The sequence below is a fragment of the Dromaius novaehollandiae genome, chromosome 17 (assembly GCF_036370855.1).
Source record: "Dromaius novaehollandiae isolate bDroNov1 chromosome 17, bDroNov1.hap1, whole genome shotgun sequence".
NCBI lineage: Eukaryota > Metazoa > Chordata > Aves > Casuariiformes > Dromaiidae > Dromaius > Dromaius novaehollandiae.
Genome location: NC_088114.1, coordinates 4,899,170 through 4,915,447, shown reverse-complemented (window position 1 = coordinate 4,915,447; position 16,278 = coordinate 4,899,170). Strand labels below are relative to the sequence as shown.

Genomic DNA, 16,278 nt, shown 5'->3' with positions numbered 1-16,278 from the left:
CTGGAATAAAACAAACAGGTGGGAACTATTTAGAAAATGCGGCAAAACCCCAAGCTGAATGTAACAGAATTTTTTTTTAGGCAGAGTAATTTTTAAATGTCATTGCTCTATAAAAGCCTGTTGTAAAGAGCTCGCTGCAGGTGTGGACGTAAAGAGTGAAGGTGTGAAGGCTTCAAGTAAGAGTGTTTTTATTTGCAGCCAAGACAGGCTGAGCGGGTTGTATTGGGCAAAGTAATCTCGGGAGCGACTGGAAATTCCAGTGGATAAATTTAATAGAAGCTCCAATGGACGTGGAAATGGAAATAAAATAGCACCCTATAATGTAGCAGCTGCTTTCCTCAGCATGGCCCCTGGCTCGCTGTAACTGCCTTTACAAAGCTGAGTGTTGCTCTTATCTTAGTACAGGGTTTTTGAGTGTAGCGGTCATGTCTGCACAGCGGCTCGGGTTGCGTTTGTGACAACTACGGAGGTCTCAGAGCTGTCCTGTGTCAATTAGCAGCTTCTTGGTAATACAGACTTAAGAAAAGAAAAAAAAAGTGAAAAAAATACATCAGATTTTTAATTGCCTTGGTACAGTGCAGCCTTGGGTGTTGGAATATTTTAACACCTGCCCTGCTCAACAGTTGCTTATTGTTACTCGGTTTTACGGCAGAGCTCAGGCTGTTGGAGCGCAGCTGCGAGCAGGCAGAGCTTGCACCAGGGGCTGGGGCAAACCAGCAGGAAACCCGAGAGGTGCCGCGAGGTCTTGCTGGGCTCGCTGAGCACGGTCTCTGTCGTTTGGTGCAAAAGTGTTTGCAGGTGAAACGAGCTGCGTCTCGGAGCCGCGTTGAAGAGCCGTGCTGCTCCGGAAAGCTGGCCGTGCCGGCTGCACGTTCACCCTCCGCTTCGGGTGCTCCCCGCGCGGAGCCGTGAGCGAGGGCCGCCGCGCTCCCCCAGCCCCTTCCTGCTGGCAGGACGGAGAGGACAAGCCAGACTCTGTTTCCGTGCGTCAGCAGCCAGCGGCTGCCCGAATTCCAGCGCCGTCCCCCCGTGCCAGACCCGCCGCAGCAGAGCTTGGCCTCCGCGCGCTCCGTGGCTGGTGGTGAGGAGGCAGAGACAGGAGCGGGCGAGCCGGAGCTCGCTTCCCGCGGCCGGAGCTCGCTTCCCGCGGCTCGGCGGAGCGTGCCGTGCCGGCGTGCGGCAGAGCACGGGCCGTGTGCTTTGCTCCGGGGTCGTTGTTTTCACCCGGGTTCCTCCTCTCTTTGGACACGCTCCAGAGCCGTTGCAGCCACTGGAGAGGCTCCCACCGCCTTCAGAGGGCTCTGGATCGTTCCCTTTTTGCCATCCTCTCCCAGCTGTTTAATGAGCTAGGTGCAAATTAACACTGGCGATCACAGTTTGCGGATGGAGCCCAACCACGTATGAGACCCCCTGTCTTTTAGGCCTGCTCTTGACACAGTGCCTCCCCTCCCTTCCTCGCGTCAAGCAGTTCAAAGGCTGATTCGGTTCAGTTTGGTAACCGGGGAGGTACTTGTACCGCGCGCTTGGGAGGGCTTGGACGAGCTTGGTTAAGGGCGGAAGAAAAAACCCATGCTTTTCTCCAAGCTTTGCATCTCCTGTGCGTGAGTGCGTGTGTTTTTAAGAGTACATCTGCCTGAAGCGCTAAAAACGCCCTTGGAGCTGCTGCACAAAGCTCGATGCTTGGGCATAGTAAAAGGTTTAGTGTGTTTTTGTAGGATCCCTTTACAGGATTCCCTCAGGAGAATCCTGATAGGACAAATACAGCCACAAAAAAGTTTTATGCTTGTTTTTAAAAACAACCCCCCCAATTTCCAGGTATTATCAACTGCATCATATTAGCAGGTGAAAGATATTTGAGCCCGATGAACAGTGAGCCCAGTTGTGGTCCCTGGGCCGGGTGCCCCTCTCGCTCGCCGGGTCTGTGTCAGGGCCGGGGGATGGCTGGTGGCTGGGGTAGTTCCTTCCCTCCCCCATCTTGTGAAGATAAACCCCAGCTCTCTGCCGCAGAGGGTTCTTCATTTTTTCCCTCAATATATAATCTTGGTATTCATGATTGAGGTTTTAATTACAAGCAGTGAGGCAGGTACCTTGGACTAAACAGTGGTAGAACGGGGCTTCCCGCCCTCTTAGGGCCCATGGGGGGATCTGATGGGCCAGATGTGGGGATCTTCTTGAGCTTGGGCTTGTTCTGGCCAGCCTGAACGTGGGCACCTGGAAGTGGGCAGGGCACAAGGCGAGGGCCTGTCTCTGTGGCTGGGGCAGGTGGCTTGCGGGAGAGCAGCTGGGCTTTCCGGGTGCTGCTGATGAGGAGGGTGACGACAGTAGTGTGGCCTGAAGGGATTTTTCAGGAGGTTTGGTATGGGTAGCGTGAAGGGGAAGTGATCTAGGCCAGGTTCTTGCGCTCTGCTGAGAGCACATCCAAAATCCGCGGTTTACTTGGCATTTCCAGCAGTGCCACTGAGAACGCGGCTCGGCGTGAATCCTCTTCCCGGCCCATGGCTTTGCTTGGCTGTTCCTGGTTGCCGAGCTCTTGCAAGGGATCGCTCTGTTCCCGCGATGACTTCCCCCCTGCTGCCTGGAGCAGGGAAGACGTTTCATGTTAATTATGCAACTTTTTGCTGTTAGACCATATGTTTTCTGGGCAGCCGTGGCAGGCTCGTAGCTTCTCAGCAGCGTCAGCAGGACTGAACGTCCTCGCTCTGCTCCTTTCCCTGGGGCTGAGGGGCTGGGAAGGGGCAGCCTGCCATACTGGGAGTGACTAAGCTGGCTCCATGGCCTCGGTGGGTGGCTGTGGTGCTGCAGCTGCGTGCTGCTTCCTGGAGAATGTCCCGCTTTGCCCGTGAGCAGAGCAGGCCCAGCAGGCACGGCTGCTCTGCGGTGAGCGCGGAGAGCCCCGAAGGAGCAAATGCTCCCGGAGACGCGCAGTGCCTGGCAGCCAAGCTCCGGAGCTGTGGCTCCCGGGCCTGTGAAGGCTGGAAATGTCTTGGAGTCTGGGGGCTGCGCAGGTTCCCTTGGTGCATCCTCCTGGGGAGCAGGCAGCAGTTGAGACCTCTGTCCTCTTTGAAGGGTTTGCAGTGTTTTGAGCAGTCTTAGTGCAGGGGAAAGCAGAGGTAGGTTGTTTTTTTTAAAGTCTCTTTTCTCTTTGTGCTCAGATCGCAGGAGCTGCACCTGCGGACCGAGGCACACTCCTATCTCTCTGACCTGGCCAAGCCGTCGGACTTGGAGTTTATTGAAACGAAGAGACCGCGCCTGGACCTGCTGCAGGACCCGCTGATGCGGCACTCGCCTCTCCTGAGTCAGAGCCAGCAGGGCGGGACGGAGGACCTCTCAAAGGTAAGGGGGAGCCGCCCAGGCGGCACGCGTTTTGGGATCCCAACTACCAGTGAGGAAATCTGTGTTGGTTGTGGTTCCCGCTGCGTCGAACGATGCGCTTTGTGGTGTTGAAGGGTACCCACTGAGACAGGCGACCTCCTTGGAAAGCTGGCTGCTGCTGGTGCTTCTTTAGTGCGATCTTCCCCAGAAAACCTCCTTTGTCTTAGTCTTACTTAAAGCAAATTGTTTACTTGCAATTGTCCCCCCTTCACATGTAATAAATATTACAAAGAGAAATCCCTTGCTTGCCTGCCTGTATGTTTGGATTTAGTTTCACGCTCTGTGGGGTAAATCATATATGGCTTTACCTTGAGTTTGGAATTATTCCTGGTTGCCAGGAAAGTCCTGCTGGGCAAACAGGCTGGGGGCAGCTGGCCCGGGCCACTGATGCGAGCAGCAGCCTGTGAACGCGGGGGGTTAACGCAGCTGCAGGTTGGGCTTTGGAGATTTCGTAGCTGTCAGTAAAATGAGCAGGGAGTTGGCATCGTTACCCGGGGGCAATGGGGATGTTTTGCTGTCTCACTGTGGGAGCTGATTGGAAATAACGTACAGGCAAGAAAGTTCTCTTGCTTGGGAGCGCCAGGATGTTCCAGCTTCTCCTATTCTAATGGTCCTTGTGGTTCTTGTATGAGATCCTGCTAACCTGCCCTGAACGAGAAGGATATTTAGCTTTAAGTGGGATAAAACAAGGGTAATTCAGATTCCAAGGTGAGCATGGCTGGATTTCCTGGAGTAAAGGGCTGCAGTGACTGCAGATTGAGAGTGGCCAGCGCTTGCGTAATTAGTGAGCTGGTACTGGGAAGGAATAGAGCAGCTCATTGCTAAGAGCCAAACTTGAACTTGCAGGCTATGAGAGATGCAGCAGACGTATCAGCGCTCTCACCTTTAGCTCTTGGTAGTGTGTTGCCTTGAAAAAGATGCCTGCTAGGTGCTGTGGCCCATTCGTGTTCTGTTCTTTGCTGCTCCCTCCAAGACGCGTCCTAATGAGGTGACACTGCGACCAGCCAGGAGCCTGCTTTCCATGCCATGAGATATACTGCAGTGACTCCGAACCAGAGGAGTGTGCCCGGGAGATCCTGGGTTGGGAGGCTGATGGGGCAGATAAACTGTTGGCCATGTAACACAGACAAAACGAAAAACCTGTCTCCCAAGAGTGAGAGGAAACCAGGACAGCTTTTCTGTCTGCACATTATTTCCATCAGCAGTCCTGTTCTGCTTCTCTCCAGAAAACCTTGTATTGTCTCGGCTATTTGTTTCAATAGGCAAAGGCACTCCTGAGGCATTAGTTGCTGAGTTAGGGGCTGCATTTGCTTCTTGGTCTGTGACACATTTCCAAGAATTACATGCGTTTTATGGGGCTTAAAGTATTTGTTAATGAAAGAGAGAGAGAAAGCTGTGAGATACCATTCAGCAGGACAAGATTATGCTTTTAGTGGAGCCATTTGTGATTTCAGAGTCTGGAAAGAAGAAAAAAATGTGGTGTCCCTGACTGGTGGGAACATGAGCGGAGCCAGAATTAGTTGCTCGGAACTAGCTGGGGCCGTTCCCAGAGCGCGACGGATGGAGCAGGCTGCGAGAGTGGGTCAGTCTCATTGCTCTTTAGTGGTGGGAGCAGAAGGCATGTCTGGGGTATGGTACCGATATCCTTCCAGTCAGGAGGTCTGTTGTATATCTGTCTTTGCAGCCTTGGGAATGGGATTAATAGCAGTCTCTTTTGGCTTTGTTCTTGAGCAGTCGTTCTCAACCTAGTCTGTCAACTGCTGTGGGCCTTGAGGTCAGGGTAAAGCACCGGCAGCTGATGTGTGCGTCTCTGAACCTCAGCTCATTAGAGGGCCTGTTCTGGGTGTGATGGTCCATAGGAAATGTTGAGAACTGACTGGTCTGTTGTCCCCAGGGTCTGGACAGTTGTGTATTTGAGCCATTTACACGTGTAAAACTACCAGGTTTGCCTCTGCTAAGCCCCCAGCAGCTGAATTTGGCATTCGGTTCTGATGGTGTAAATCGCCATCTAGAATAGCTGATAAAGACCTTCTAATGAGCAGCTGCAGAAAGCTCTGAGACTGTCGTCAGCTCTTCTGCATGGCTGATGTGACCTCATGAAATGACACGTCCAGACCCATCTTTTCCTGGTTGCTAATTCCCATGCAGCACCATCCCCGCAGCCACTTGGCCGTCACATCTCTAGCAACACCGTGGTTTTCATGCTTACTCATCGCGTCCCGCTGCTCTCAAAGCTTACCCTGCGCGCTCTCCTCCCTCTCCGCCAGCGCGAGCGACGGTGGCGCGGCCGGGGGCTCCGGCGCGTGTCTGCGAGCTGCGCGTCCGTCGGCGGGAGGGCAGCGGTGCAGCGCGGTCGCAGGCAGCGCGGCCTCGTGATGAGCGCGCCGAACGCGAGCGAGCTGCTATTCCTGTCTGTGCTGCTGACTCAGTGCGTGACGGAGTCGTTCGGTGCTTTATCTAGGGCAGCTCTGCAAACTGGTCGAGCTCTTCGGGTGAAATGCACCATGTGAGCCAAGTATTACTAAACACACGGGCGGTTATTTAATCAGAGTATCACAGGGGCTGTTCGCTTATCCCTTGCCCTGTTGCATGCTGCTGCAGTCGCGCTGCTTGGTGAGGAGCTCAGCTCGTGTCACCAAAGTGCTAGAGTTGCTCTTCACGATGATTTTGCAGATTAGGCTAGTTCTTGCATGGTAAAGAGCTCCCCAAACTCCACAATAAAAATGATGGTTGTTTGCTTTTACGCTACCGGAGTGCTAGCCTGACTGTCCCAAACGACATGAGTGTAACACAGAGCTAAGGAGTGTTGCTTTTAACCAGCAGATAGGTACCTGCTGGATTCTGCTGGCTGCAGAGCACCGTGGAGGCAAGATGTGGGATCAGGTCTGTGGTATTGCGAGTTTAGCACGGCCCTGAAAACTGCTGGTTGCATCAGGGTTACCCAGTTTTATCAGCCCAGGGAAGAGAAGAAACACCATTCCTGCACATTTCCAGTGCCTTTGTTGTGGGCCCTAATCTGTGGTGTGAACAGAGATAAAGTGATTTACACAGCCAATCCTGGTAATAGGTTCCAGAGTTTTTCCCTTTGATACCACTGGAAGAGAATTAGATCTCTTCTCATTTTTCTTAATCATTTCCTTATCTGTCCCTCCCAAACAGGGGGGGAGCTGGACCTCTTTACCCCATTTTAGGTCACTGCAGTCACATTTTCTAAGTGACGCTTAATTTGTAAGGAGAGGGTAATATCTATTAGATCAACTCATTATAGCTGGAGAAACCAGACATGCTTTTGGGCAGTGCGCCCTTCAAAAGCAGCAGCTTTAAAGCTAAATCTCAGTTTGCCTAGTAAAACATATTACCTTTCCTTACAAACCTCTCATTGCTCATATCCTTGAGCACTAGTACTTCCTCTCAAGACAGGGAACAGAAGGTTGTTTTCTTGCCTGCTTTCCCTACTTGAACACTTTTTTCCCTGGAGAGGGGTTGCCGTCGTGTCCATGCAGTGCACGTGTTCCTGCACTCTTGCTGCTGGGTTTGGGCTAGGAGGGCTCAGGTGAGCTTACGTCTGCCGCGGCAGAAGGGGAGTCTCCCTGCGCCAGGTGCCAGTGTGGCTGATGCCGTCTCCGGGACGGTGCTCCGTTGAGCTGGCTGAGAATAACCATGCAAAATTAAAGCAGAACTGTGTTTTTCACGATTGCAAGTGTGGACATGAGATTCGCTGGAAGAACTGCCATGATGCCGATTTACCGGTCTGCCCTCGGCAGAGCTGGTTCCCAGGACCCTTGGTGGTTTCTGCTTGCTTTCTGATAAAGTCACGGACCCCCGTTGCATAGCGGCGGATGGGAATAGCGCAGACACGCCGGAGCAGGCTGGTGACGTGTCCGGGTGGGACGCTGCCTCCGAGCGTGGGCGTGCGAGCTGCAGCTGGGGCGTGCGTCCTGCCCCATCGGGCCAGCGAGCATCGTGTCCCTGGTCCTGCAGGAGCTGCTCACTGCTCTCCAGGGCTGGAGCGTACTCCTACCCTTCCTCTTTCCCTCTCATACCTTCTTATTCCTGTTATGTTCCACATGTCCTTTTCCCCGTTTCTGAGACGGCTTTTCCACCACCTGTGTGGTTTGCTGCCCTTCCTGTAGGACGTGAGTCAGTGGTGATCCGCGTTTGGTCCCCGTGCCGAGGCACGGCCTCCTGCTCCAGCGGGAGCAAGCTCCCGGCGAGCCGTGTGGTCCCACAGGTACGGTGCTGGATGGAGACTTAGGAAACCCAAATCTTATTCCCATCCGCCCCTGGCAGGCTGCTGCTCGCTGGGTAAGTCCCTTCCCTTTCCGTCTCTCAGATTTCCCCCCTGTAAAAGGGATAATGCCACTTCCGCCTTTTGTCAACTGGTCGACATCTTCTGATGAAAAAAGGCTATTAAAAAGCCATGTGTTGTTAGTACTCGGACTCTGCTTTACACTTTTGGAGGGTTTTAATTGCTTGCCTTTCTGCATTAATGTTTTTATTGTGTTATAAACTAATAACCGGAATAAAGAAAGAGAAGGTGGGATTCTTGTAAAAGATAGCACCAAAGCTAAGAAATATATATGGTGAAATGGAAATTAGAGCTGAGGCTGATTGCTTTGATGCATGTTAATATAGCTTTAAAAGCAATTAAAAAAGGAACGAATTAACACATTAAAAATACATTTTTAATGATTCATTGAAGCCAACGACGTACATGCCAAATTCCACACTGACTGCACGTTCCAGAGCCCGATTTACAATAAACTCCTGGAAAACGGGCTGCGCGATGGAAAAGGTCTTGGCGAGCCGCTCAGCTCCTGCCCCGAACGCGGCCTGGCCGAGCGCGGGGGACGGTTTAAAGGCCCCCCGGGAGTCCCGTTTCCTGTTGTTTCCCGCCCGCTTCTCCCGCGTCGCCCAGCGAGCCGGCAGGGCTGTGCCGGGGGGCTTCCTCCGGCGCTGCTCCCTTCCTTGCTGGGTGGGGATGGAGAGGGACGCGGGGCGGGGGGCTCCCCCGGCCGCTGCCCGCCCGCGAGGGTTGGTCCTCGCTCTGGCCCCACCACGGGGCCCGGGGAGGCTGCCGGGGGCCCGGGGAGGCCGTTGGGGGCCCGGGGAGGCCGCTCGGCGGGGCAGCGCTGGCTGAAGCCCGTCGTGCAATCGGGAGGAAGCGAGCGCGCTGCTCGCTAGCTGGGATGGCTGGCGGGTAAATCGCCGCCGCGCCGCTGCCCTGCGGTTTGCTGCGTGGCTTTGTTATGGGAACAGTGATCTGTTGCTGGGATTAACCTCTCAGAGTTTCCAGTGGGCTGGTCTCGCGGTTATTAATGAAACTGGCTGGAGCTCGTGTTGACCTTGGCGGAGGCCCCACTTGGCTAGGAGGTGACTGGCAAAAGCATGATCTCGGATGGAGTAATGCCGGGCCGGGAGGGGCGCGCCGGGGGCGGAGACGCAGCCGGGCTTTGAGCGGGGCGAGCCGCGGCGCTGGGGCGGAGGAGCGGGGCGCCGGGGGCTTCTGCACCTGGACCAGCGAGGAAGAGTGTGGTGGCCGGCTGGTGCGGGGAGCCGCGGGCCCTTCCCACCCCCCAGGCTCCCTCCCGCAGAAACCGGCGTTGAATTCCAGCACCTCCCCGTGATTTATGGCCACGGAGCAAAAGCCCAAAGTAGCTGGGCAATAAAACGAAGCTGCGAACATGGGCTGTGCCTGGTGCGTGTCCTCTCGTTGCCTCGGAGCCTGTGGCCGCCGCTGCAGCTCCGCTGGGCTCTCCGTCCCCTCCCGAGGCTGTTTTTCACACGGGAAGAATAGCCCCAGGCTTGTTGGCTGTGGTTTTTGATGAATGTCCGCAAGCGGGTATCTGGTGGTAACACGTGCCCAGCCACGGGCCTTCCCTGCGGAGAGGGAGCACTTCCCTTGGCCGACGTGGCTGCGACCGCGTCCCATCTCTTGGCCGCGTTGGATCTAGCGGGGAGAGAGCAGCGGCCGGGCAGCCCCGCAGACGCGACGGGACGCGGGGCGCTTGTGCCCGGGTGGCTGCAGCCCTTCCTCCGGCGTCGGGGCAGCGCCGGTGCCGGCACCAGGAGGGCCCCGGGGAGCCGGCGCGAGGCTGGGGCGCCTGGGGAGGAGCTGCCGGTGCTCCCAGCACCCTTGGGTAGCCTGGAAGCGAAGCGGGCCGCAGAACGTGCGTAAGGACGGCCGTGTCCTCGATGCAAAGCCTGTGTCCATCACATGGCCTCCCAGCTGCTTCTCAGAGGAACAGACTTCTATGGAAGTGGCTTTAACCTCAGTGAAATGAAGAATTTTAGTGGGTACAAACATACTACCATCTTCCCCACTTTTGTCCTCCCTCCCCTGCAGAGAAGAGCGTTTCTAGTTACCTCTGTGGCTTCTCTGGTGCTTCGTGGTCCCGAGGCCGTTGGTGCCGCTGGGCACTGAACAGCAGAAAGTGGCCCTGGGATGCAGAGTTCAGCAGCTGTGGGAGGATCCTCCGGCGACGCGTTGAACATCCGCCCATCTGCCATGCGTGTGCTCATGCCGTTGACTCGTGCCTGATAAAAATCTGATTATAAAATGTTCCGCGGGGTGGGGGAGGAGAGGGGACGACTCTGCGTTAGGACAGCTGTGATTAAAAGCTATTTCTGGGAAAGAGAGCGATGTTGGCATTTTCTGTCATTCCAAACATACTTAAAGGCTGAAATATTTGCATTGTTCGTGTTGTCACACTGTACAAACACTGCTGGCTGGGTTTGTGTCTTCCCCTGCTTTCCCCCTCCCTCCCTCCCTCCCTCCTCGGGAGGCAGTTTCCAAATCGCAGGCAGGACACACGTGTGCGTGTCAACCCCTGCTCACCTGTGCGTGAGCAAACACGCGCGGGAGGGCTCGTCTGGCCTGTGCGAGCCCTCTGACGCCCAGGATACGCACAGGAAGGCGTGTCATTGCCCGTTGCAGAGCGGCCGGGTCTGGTGAGCTGCAAGGGCTTGTCAGCAGCCCGCCCCATGCACCAGCTTGGGACAGGAAGCAAGAGGAGCAGAAATAGCAGCAGGAATGTTGTATCTGCAGTGGGACGGTCTGTCCCGTGCCCGGGCTCACGCTGGTCTCGCCTGAGAGCCAGACCCCGTCAGGAGGCACCGCATGGTCCTTGCAGGACGTTCGGCTCTTCTAGCAGGCTTGAGGCAGGGGGGTTAAAGCGAAGGAGCACCGCGGCTGGCAAGATGACCCGTTTTGTTTGATGTTCTGCTGCGGTTTCCATGGCTGAAGGGTAAAACGGTGGCCCCAGAGCCTTGGGCACGGCAGCGAGAGCCCTCGCGGGCCGCGGAAGCAGGTCCAGAGGAGCCGGGTGTCAAACCTGCGCGTGACCTCCTCGGAGCTGGCTGCAGCCCTGCTCTTCCCTGCCTCCGGCCACCCGGCCTGCAGCATTCCCATGGACGCAGCGCGGCGGAGAGCAGGGCTCAGGCTTAGCGCCGCGGGGAGCCTTCGGGGTGAACTGGTCATGCCTCGAATGCAGGTCGTTGTTTCTCGCTTCCTTCTGCTCATTTGCGGTGACTGACATCCAAACAACCTTTAAAATTGCCTTTCAAGCTGTAGCCGTGGAGAAGGACGGCACGGTGGGGCTGGCTGCTGCTTCAGAACCTGCTTCATCATTTACGTAATTGGACTTTTCTGTTCCATTCGGTCAGTATTATAAGGCCTGCAGAGTGCAACGTCTCCCCTGATCTGCTTGGGGGAAAGACAGTCCCTTGACTTTGTATGCCTCACGCCTGTAATTGGAAGAAATATTGCTGGTTTTTCTGCTTGCAACAGGGCAGCACGGCGAGCAGGGCATGCTGCATGGATTCATGGTGGTCTCTTTTTTATATCCTTAAACTGTTTGTATGTCTCTTATGTCTCTTTTGAAGCCTGCATTGTCTTTAACGGCAAGGGTTCCTGTGTGCCCTGCTGTTGTCTCCCCAAACCATCACAGGCTGGTTCTCCACTCGGCTCTGCCAGTCCTTGGAGGTGGAGTTGGCGTCTCAGGAGCTGGCACTGCTCTCCTGCGGATGCATTAAAACGCAGGGCCCGGCGCAGGGCGAAAAGGGCTGTGCTAGCCACCACCGTGGCTGCGTACGGTCAATCAGAAACGGCAGTTGTGAGCATTTGTGGAAAGTAATGGTCAAACCCCCGTGTGGTGTGAATTCTGGGGGAGAGAGAGGCTGGTCCTGGTACCCGAGGCAGGGACATCCTAGCTATTTCCCCGCTGCAGCTTCAGGCTGATCTGGTGTTCTTCACTTCTCCTGATCTCTTGGTGGGGGTTGCTTTGCACCGTGAAACGTGGAGCTTTGCTCCGGCTCGCTCCAGATGCACTTGCTCCCCGGGACGGGGGAAGTGATTCTTTCCAGTTATACGTGATCCGACCAGTCGGTGCAGATGACGAAGCAGCGGGAGGTGATTAGCAATCCGCAAGCACATGTGCCTTATCGCAGATGTACTTGGACTCCCCTGGCCTCCCTGCTCGGCTGGCAATCCTGCGTGCCTCTCCTTGCCAGGGGCCTTCCCGCTTTGGAGAGGGAGCGGGGGCCGGCTCCTGTGTCTCCTCCAGGAACATGCAGCACCTGGCACATCCGTGGTGCCGCAGTTTTCCATGGTTATGAAATGCCGTAGATCCACAGTCCTGGCTCACAAAACCAAAGCCGGTGAGTTGTGGCACTGATCCGGTTAACTTTGCGCGCTGTGTTTTGAGGAGGAGGAGGGCATTTCGTGTTGAATCCTATCCTGGCGCCGAGTGGAAAGCGGCGGAGGAGATGCAGCAGCAGTGGATGCTGTTTGCCCGCTCTTGCTGGAGGGGATGGCGTGGGGGAGCGATTTCAGAGATGGATTTGGCAGAGGGGAGCTGCTGCGTTTTGTGCCCGTGGTGATGGGAGCTGTAATAACATATTGAACATGGCAACGTCCCTAGCTAAAGCTCGGAAACTTCACCTCGGTGCTTCACGGAGCCTCATCCCTTAACGACACCCTCATCGTTGATAACGAGAGAGGAGCTGTCGTGTGCCAAAGGGCCTAGTTACAATCGCTTTCTGAAAACCTCCTTTCTTTTTGGACCCAAACCTGCTTTTTTAACATGAAAACTATTTGGCTGGGTTTTAGGCAGTGCGCATTTGGAGGGTTTGCTGGCTTGCTCCGCGAGCAAATGCTCTGGAGCTCGGCAGTGCGTGGCGGAGGGAGCGGGGGGCGGCGGGCGCTTGTGTGCGTCAGGAATGCTGGCTGCAGGCTCCGCGCGCAGCGGGGTTGTTTTAGGACAGGCTGACAGGCCTTTGGCTTGTTCTGCTGCTCTCGAAAAACGTAACACTAGTTCTTGGCACCTTTTCCGAGAGGATGGAGAGCAGGCGCGCAGGGGACTCTGCTCCCTCTGCCTCGGCCGGGTGCTTTCCCCCCGTAGCAGAGCTGGTTGAGGGCAGGGGGACCGTGCTCTGTCCTACCGAGTGGTTCGGGGACTCCAGAGCAGAAATCAATGGGGAGAAGCAATGGGGAATGAAACGATCTGCTCCACCTCCTCGTAGTCCTGACCTAGATCTAGTTATTCTTCTCCTCGGTCATCTCAGCTAAGTGGCCAATGCCTCAAGCCTCAGTTCAAATAGCAAGGCGGGCTTTTAGTGTCCTAGCGTCTTGATGGAGCATCTTCTGTTTAGGCGAGTGTTCAGTCCAGCTTGTTTGCTGTTCCTGATCCATCCTGGCCCTGGAACAGCCGCTCCTTTAATCCTGTGCCCGGCACCACATGGGGCATGTTTCCTTTGGGTGCGGGGAGGGGGAAAGAGCAGTGTTGTCCGGCAGCTCCCAAAGGAGAGTCAAGGTGAGGGTGGACACCAGATCGGGGGCTGCCCAGCGTGGCACCCCTCTGCCCGCCATCCGTGGAGCACCGCAGAGCAGCGACCGCAGACCCCGGTCCTGCGTGGTGCGGCAAGGCGGCGGCGGGGGAGCGTGCGAGGACGGCAACGGCGTGGTAGGGAGCTCTCCTCTGTCCTCCTTGGCTGCTCCTCCTGTTAGATGTTTGGGGTTTTTTCTTAGTCCAGAAGACTGGAGAACAGTTTGTCTTTTAAAATGACTTGAACTCCCTGCTTGCAGTGTCCAGAGCCTGCTGCGCCGTGACCCTTTACCACCTCCTCCACCTGCACGATAACACGTCCTAGGTTTGCCTCCAAGTGACCTCCTCTGCCTGCTGCCCTGGCAAGGGACAGGACTGATTTTTTTTTTTTTGTTTTCTCCTCTCTCTTCCCCGTGCGGTTCCCCGAGAAGGAGCTTTGCTAGGTTCTGCCTTCCCAGCCCTGCTTTGGATGCGGTTCTTCCAGCGCTGCTCGCCAAAGGAGCACTGCCTAGTGCAAATCAGGCCATCCCGGGTGGTCATGTGGCCAAATCAAGCACAGGCTTTTATTTTGGACTGTTTTCCAGGTCTGCGCTATTGTCTCGTGTGCCAGCAGTTGCAGTTAGGGCGTACAGATAGGTAGCCCCAGCAGCTCGGGTGTTCCTGCCCCGGCAGCAGGGAAGGTGGCAGATGCAAACACAGGCATGTCGTTATCGTCTTTCGATCGTTAAAAGCTACTAAAGAATATGCAGATGTGTGTACGTAGATATATGGCATGTGCTATATGGCTCTCTATATATTTGGAGGGGTATTTGTAAATTATACATCCATAAATATTTCGTGTGTATAAACTTTGTTTTAAGTAATTGAATAACATGCATTTTCACATATATATATATATATATATGTATACACACACATAAACACACACATACGCATGCATATAAGCTGTCTTATGTACTTGTAAGCTGTATTTTCAAAGGCTGCTTATAGCTGCGCAGTTCAATGATCCTGCCTTCAGCAGCCACGCTAAGAAAGGCTCACAGTCTCCGGCAAAGCTAAATATTGATTTGAGGCAATCTGGGTGCACTTTGAGACATCACTGGTGTTCATGAATACAGCATAATCTCTGATTGGAGTGGGGAAATTTCATCATAAAGGCCCCAAAAGGGAGGTTTATTATTGCTTTCTTCCAAATGCCTGAATTTTATTAGCTTCAGTCATTCTTGGCAGGGCAGTGGAATGGGATTTTATAGTTAGCGAAGGAAAAGTAAACACAGTAATCATTTCACAGCCCTGTGCCTGCCAAACCAAGATGGAAATTCCAGCCTTGGTGGGAAGCTGCTGCTTTGCTAACAGATAATAACAAATTCACTGTAAGCTTATTCTTGCTAGGGGACCTGATATACTAGTTTTTTTTCCTTAAACATCCTGGCCTGGAAAGGCAGGGGTGCTTCACACTTTCTGCACAAATGGCCCAGCCAGAAGTTTGCAGTTTGAGTGACTCCTACAGCCATTCACCATCTGAAATGGGGCTTCTCCCCTTTGCCTTCAAGAGCTGTTTTATCTGGGGCTCTTGTCGGTATTTGGTCCTTTGCTGGTCAGTGAAATAACCCTTTTTCTGATTGCAATGCTAAGCCTGATGCTTGAGGAGCGTAACGCTTGAGACGTCCACGAGGGCTCCTAAACCAGAGACCTTCCATACCTGCCGGCGGGGAGAGAAAAAGAAAGGCAAAAAACCCTTGTCCAAGTAAATCCAAAAATGTCTGCTGAAGGATTTACGGATGGGGCCCTCTCGGTGCTCGGGCAATGCGGTAACCTCGAAGCAGATGACATTAGCTGACTTGTTCAAGTCACGGAGCCTTGCAGCGTTTGGAGGACGAGGAGCTGCCACGGCGTCCGGCTGCTGCTCCGAGGAGCGCTCCCTCCGCGACGGCCGGGGCTGACTCGCGGTACCCGGAGCTGGAGCTGCTCCCGGGGGACGGTTTGGAGGCGGTCACAAGGACAGGGTTGAGAACGGAGCAAAACTGTGTTCATTCGGGTCACGTGAGTTTGCTTTCTGCACGTTTTTGTGGGCCCCTCGAGGTGGAGGGTGGGGGGTTGGACAAGGGGGCTCGGCGGTGGGCTCTCTGCGTCCGCGCTGGTGCCGGAGCACCGTTCCTCCTCCGCCCTCGATGCTGCCGTCCTCCGCGCGGGGTCCCGCGGAGCAGGCGGGTCAGCGAAGGAAGCGGCTACTCAAACACAGCGGATGTCGGGGCCCCCTTCCACGTGTCCGCACAATTACCAGCACAATCGAGCGCTGAGCACAGCCGCCGCCGGCTGTGATTGATAGCGCGGCTGGCAGGGGCTTTGCACCCGCCGCGCTCCGCCGTCGGCGAGCGTCCCGGCCCCTCGGTGCCGGCGTGCGTTACGTGGGGGCGAGCGCTCTGCGATGCCGCGGGGCTCCCGGCGCCTGCCCTCTGCTTCGGGCCGGGGCGCGGGGTGCCGTCGCAGCGGGCCCTCCTGGCACCGTCGCGGCACGTGCTGGGCACTCGTTCGCCGGCCAGCGCCCGCCCCACGGGGCGATGCCAGGGACAGCCAGGAGCTACACGAAGAGGCTCTGCTGGTGTGTCCGGGACAGAAAATGCCGCTAAAAGCTCCTGATAACACTTCGTTAAAAGCCCTGGTAAGTTATTTCAAGAGAAGGGATTTTTTTTTCTTTTTCCCTGGGCCTATTCATGTTGGTTAAAACTTCTTCAAAAGCATCTAAGTGACTGCAAGCCTTATGCCTCGCACTTCACATGTTTTCCAGTGCAGCCACCTCCGAATGGAAGTGAAATCAGCTTGGATTCCTGATGAAAAACTTGCTTGTTTTTTGCTTATTATTTCACCTGGTGAAGCTCACGGGTCAAATTCACTAGTGACTCTTATCAGTTCCAGGCTGTTGTGTTCGGATCTCACATTGTGCACGTTGGAGTCTTAAAAAGACATGCATGTGTACTGAGCTGCTCTAATAGAAATAAAAAGACTCTAAAAATCAAACCTTTGGGATCTGACTAGTTTTTTCTGGGGGAAAAAAAAATCTTTGGAGCATTTCTATGAAGTC

General features: G+C 55.0%; 1 protein-coding gene and 1 long non-coding RNA gene across 12 annotated transcripts in view; one reads left to right on the top strand and one right to left on the bottom strand.

The window, feature by feature from the left end:
• NCOR2 (nuclear receptor corepressor 2) overlaps positions 1–16,278 on the top strand; it is a 272,197-nt gene that overhangs the window by 102,466 nt on the left and 153,453 nt on the right. For all 11 annotated transcript variants that reach the window (XM_064522029.1, XM_064522028.1, XM_064522027.1 and 8 more), the window contains one exon: positions 3,153–3,333. In XM_064522029.1, the coding sequence (XP_064378099.1) occupies positions 3,153–3,333 (181 nt within the window). The remainder of the gene's footprint in view (positions 1–3,152; positions 3,334–16,278) is intronic.
• On the bottom strand, positions 8,048–10,081 carry LOC135330198 (uncharacterized). The gene is made up of 2 exons (XR_010392037.1): positions 9,739–10,081; positions 8,048–9,643 (listed from the first exon to the last, which is right to left on the bottom strand). It is a non-coding gene; the product is annotated as an uncharacterized LOC135330198 (long non-coding RNA).